Source organism: Nanorana parkeri, unplaced genomic scaffold, assembly GCF_000935625.1.
Source record: "Nanorana parkeri isolate BGI_ZX_2015 unplaced genomic scaffold, ASM93562v1 scaffold3383, whole genome shotgun sequence".
Classification (NCBI taxonomy): domain Eukaryota; kingdom Metazoa; phylum Chordata; class Amphibia; order Anura; family Dicroglossidae; genus Nanorana; species Nanorana parkeri.
The window spans coordinates 45969-50050 of record NW_017309651.1 but is presented as its reverse complement, the minus strand read 5'-3'; the positions used below and the strand labels follow the sequence as shown (position 1 = coordinate 50050).

The following is a 4082-nucleotide window of genomic DNA, read 5'->3' as shown; positions in this document are numbered from 1 at the left end:
AACACCCCTATCCCCCTTTCCGATTCCATATAACACCCCTATTCCCCTCCTGGTCTTTCTGGGTCATTTGGTGGCCAAGATCCATTTAGCTGTTTCTGCCATTAAAAATGGTGACCGATTCTGACAAATCTCTGTATTAGTCCTCAGCCCTCTCCATTGATCGATCGGTAGGCCGTTTCAATCAGGTCGCCAATAACATTGAACGGATGAAGCGACTCGCCGTTGTTGGGAGTCGATCAGCCGGCAAACTTTGACCGAGTTCAGAGGTGAGGGATTGACCTTCCGTCTGGTGATGATGACCAATCCTCGGCACGATGCCGCGTGAGAGTCAATGACCATAAGTAGAGGAAACAACTCGGACTGGTTCAGCCAATCATAGAGATCACAGAGATCACATGGGCTTATTTACAAAACAAACCCACCAACCGTCATGGTCCTTCACTCAGAGAGACATCGGCAGATCTTAAAGTGAAATTACATCAGACCAAAAAATACTGTAAAATATTATAAGATCCTAAAATGTGCATAAAGGCCTCATCCTGGCTTTGGACAGAGTTTGGATGGGTGGCAACTTGTGTTCCCCATGGTATTCACCGCTCCAAGCCCCGCCCCCCCGGGATGGACTACAATCTCAGGTTTAGTTTACTGGTTTGTATTGAGATTTTAGTCCATCCCGGGGGGGGCGGAGCTTGGAGCGGTGACTACAACACACACAGGGACCATGGGGAACAGACGTAGCCCCCCTCCAGAAGGAAGGACAGTGTCAGAGATGGTTGGAGGATCTCCAGCCGAGTGATACACAAATAAGAGACATTGTTGCTCGGAGTTCGGGGACTCGGAGGGAGTACGTATTCGAACTTTTCGGCTGTTCGGTTGTTTGGCCCATCACTAAGCCGGACCCAACCATAGGTGGAAGTCTTTCAGTATGAAGGTATTGGTATGGCCCAATGATAATTGCCTGTATGGTAAGTTCCTCCCCACAGAACACTAATATCCTCCTAAAACATTCATATAAAGTGATCTATTCATACAGATGAGTGACCTCCTAGGAAGGAAGAGACTCACCTGGAGGAGAGGAGTAAGGGGAGGGAGACACCAGAGGACAGACCAGCCTCACCTGGAGGAGAGGAGTAAGGGGAGGGAGACACTGGAGGACAGACCAGCCTCACCTGGAGGAGAGGAGTAAGGGGAGTGAGACACCGGAGGACAGACCAGCCTCACCTGGAGGAGAAGAGTAAGGGGAGGAAGACTCCAGAGGACAGACCAGCCTCACCTGGAGGAGAGGAGTAAGGGGAGTGAGACACCGGAGGACAGACCAGCCTCACCTGGAGGAGAGGAGTAAGGGGAGGAAGACACAAGAGGACAGACCAGCCTCACCTGGAGGAGAGGGGTAAGGGGAGTGAGACTCCAGAGGACAGACCAGCCTCACCTGGAGGAGAGGAGTAAGGGGAGTGAGACACCGGAGGACAGACCAGCCTCACCTGGAGGAGAGGAGTAAGGGGAGGGAGACTCCAGAGGACAGACCAGCCTCACCTGGAGGAGAGGAGTAAGGGGAGAGAGACTCCAGAGGACAGACCAGCCTCACCTGGAGGAGAGGGGTAAGGGGAGGGAGACACCAGAGGACAGACCAGCCTCACCTGGAGGCGAGGAGTAAGGGGAGGGAGACTTTATAACAATAGGTTTTGTTTTCGGTTCCTGACTGTGACGGTTGCTGGGGATGACTTTCTTGTAAGGGGAAGGGCTCTGTAGAGAGAGTGACGTGTTACCATGGAGGGATGACTGAAGAAAATCCCCGTTACACGAGTCTCACTGCAACCCAACAATGAGAAATATGTGACAACACCCGAGACGCGAAAGCTGAAATCAGCCTCCTAGAGAGTAATATATCATCACAGAGACCTGATACAATGTATACAAACATCCGAGTCATAGTGACAGAGTATTGGAGGCCGAGTACAGACGCGGGGACATCAAGTCCAACCTATGTGTGTATACGAGTCCCTGTCCCCCGGTATGTTCCGGTCTCTGAGGAGGGTATCTAAATGACTCCACGCTCTCTGCTGATACCACCGCTCTGACTGAGAAGAATCCTGACACCCCTTGTGGGTAAATCTTTTCTCCGCCAGTTTTAGGTGGCGGCCTCTAGTCCTCGTTATGGAGTTTATTGCTGATGTTGCATCTCCACACAACATTGTACATCAGAATCATGTCCCCCCTTCATCTCCTCAATGCCATCGTGAGCCTCGTCTCCTAGCTTTGGTCCTCCAGCCCCTCCCCCTCTCCTAGCTTTGGTCCTCCAGCCCCTCCCCGTCTCATAGCTTTGGTCCTCCATCCCCTTAATTAGTTTAGTTGCCCTTCTCTGGACTCTCTCCAGCTCCAGGAGATTGACATTGTGTGCCCCAGCCCGACATTGTGTGCCCCAGCCTGACATTGTGTGCCCCAGCCTGACATTGTGTGCCCCAGCCTGACATTGTGTGCCCCAGCCCGACATTGTGAGAGGAGAGGGGTACGGGGAGAGAGACACCGGAGGACAGACCAGCCTCACCTGGAGGAGAGGGGTAAGGGGAGGGAGACAGCATCCTAGCAACCAAGAACACTATGCGGCAACAGCACCCTAGCAACCAAGAACACTATGCGGCAACAGCACCCTAGCAACCAAGAACACTATGCGGCAACAGCACCCTAGCAACCAAGAACACTATGCGGCAACAGCACCCTAGCAACCAAGAACACTATGCGGCAACAGCACCCTAGCAACCAAGAACACTATGCGGCAACAGCACCCTAGCAACCAAGAACACTATGCGGCAACAGCACCCTAGCAACCAAGAACACTATGCGGCAACAGCACCCTAGCAACCAAGAACACTATGCGGCAACAGCACCCTAGCAACCAAGAACACTATGCGGCAACAGCACCCTAGCAACCAAGAACACTATGCGGCAACAGCACCCTAGCAACCAAGAACACTATGCGGCAACAGCACCCTAGCAACCAAGAACACTATGCGGCAACAGCACCCTAGCAACCAAGAACACTATGCGGCAACAGCACCCTAGCAACCAAGAACACTATGCGGCAACAGCACCCTAGCAACCAAGAACACTATGCGGCAACAGCACCCTAGCAACCAAGAACACTATGCGGCAACAGCACCCTAGCAACCAAGAACACTATGCGGCAACAGCACCCTAGCAACCAAGAACACTATGCGGTAACAGCATCCTAGCAACCAAGAACACTATGCGGCAACAGCATCCTAGCAACCAAGAACACTATGCGGCAACAGCACCCTAGCAACCAAGAACACTATGTGGTAACAGCATCCTAGCAACCAAGAACACTATGCGGCAACAGCACCCTAGCAACCAAGAACACTATGTGGTAACAGCATCCTAGCAACCAAGAACACTATGCGGCAACAGCACCCTAGCAACCAAGAACACTATGCGGCAACAGCACCCTAGCAACCAAGAACACTATGTGGTAACAGCATCCTAGTGACCAAGGATTGTAAGGTTCTTGAGGACAGGGACTGATGTGAACCTGGGAACAGGTTAGCATATGGAAGCATGGGTGTCACTTCGGGATACATTGTATACTGGAGACATCGTCTTTATTGAATATATGAATCTTCATGGAGGATGGGTTTACGCTGGAACACTATTGGATATGCTGGAAGGGGGAGGAGTAACATGGAAACTATTCCGGAGTGATTTGATATTATGCCACACGGGATGTAATTAGACTCTGATAGGGAGCGACTATTTACAGGGCTGGATTCACTCTCTGCTGCCCCAAGGGCAGGTTCCTCAATGCGCCCCCCCCACCCCCCATGGAGAATGGGAGACCTGCAGGCTGCGAACAAGTGATTCGGTGACATCGGCGGCTTCCCCGCTGTACATTTAGCTCTGTTTGCCCAAAGCCGGGGTAAATGTAGAAAACAATTACCCACCTAGTGTGGCTCGGGGGTTAATTTTCAGCACCGATCGCAGTAACCCCCCCGAGCCACACTCGGGATTGCACAAAAGTGCCCCTTTACTTGTCCCTGCATGCCCGCGGTGTCCCCTGCTGTGTGCGC

The 4082-nt window shown here is 52.2% G+C and overlaps 1 protein-coding gene across 1 annotated transcript in view; it reads right to left on the bottom strand.

Annotated features, from left to right (window-relative positions):
- LOC108803089 overlaps positions 1–4082 on the bottom strand; it is a gene marked incomplete at its 3' end in the record, with an annotated part of 9167 nt that overhangs the window by 3966 nt on the left and 1119 nt on the right. The window contains exons 2-5 of the mRNA XM_018574929.1: positions 1767–1809; positions 1378–1429; positions 1222–1273; positions 221–400 (exon numbers count right to left, since the gene is read on the bottom strand). Coding sequence (XP_018430431.1) covers positions 221–400; positions 1222–1273; positions 1378–1429; positions 1767–1809 — 327 coding nt within the window. The remainder of the gene's footprint in view (positions 1–220; positions 401–1221; positions 1274–1377; positions 1430–1766; positions 1810–4082) is intronic.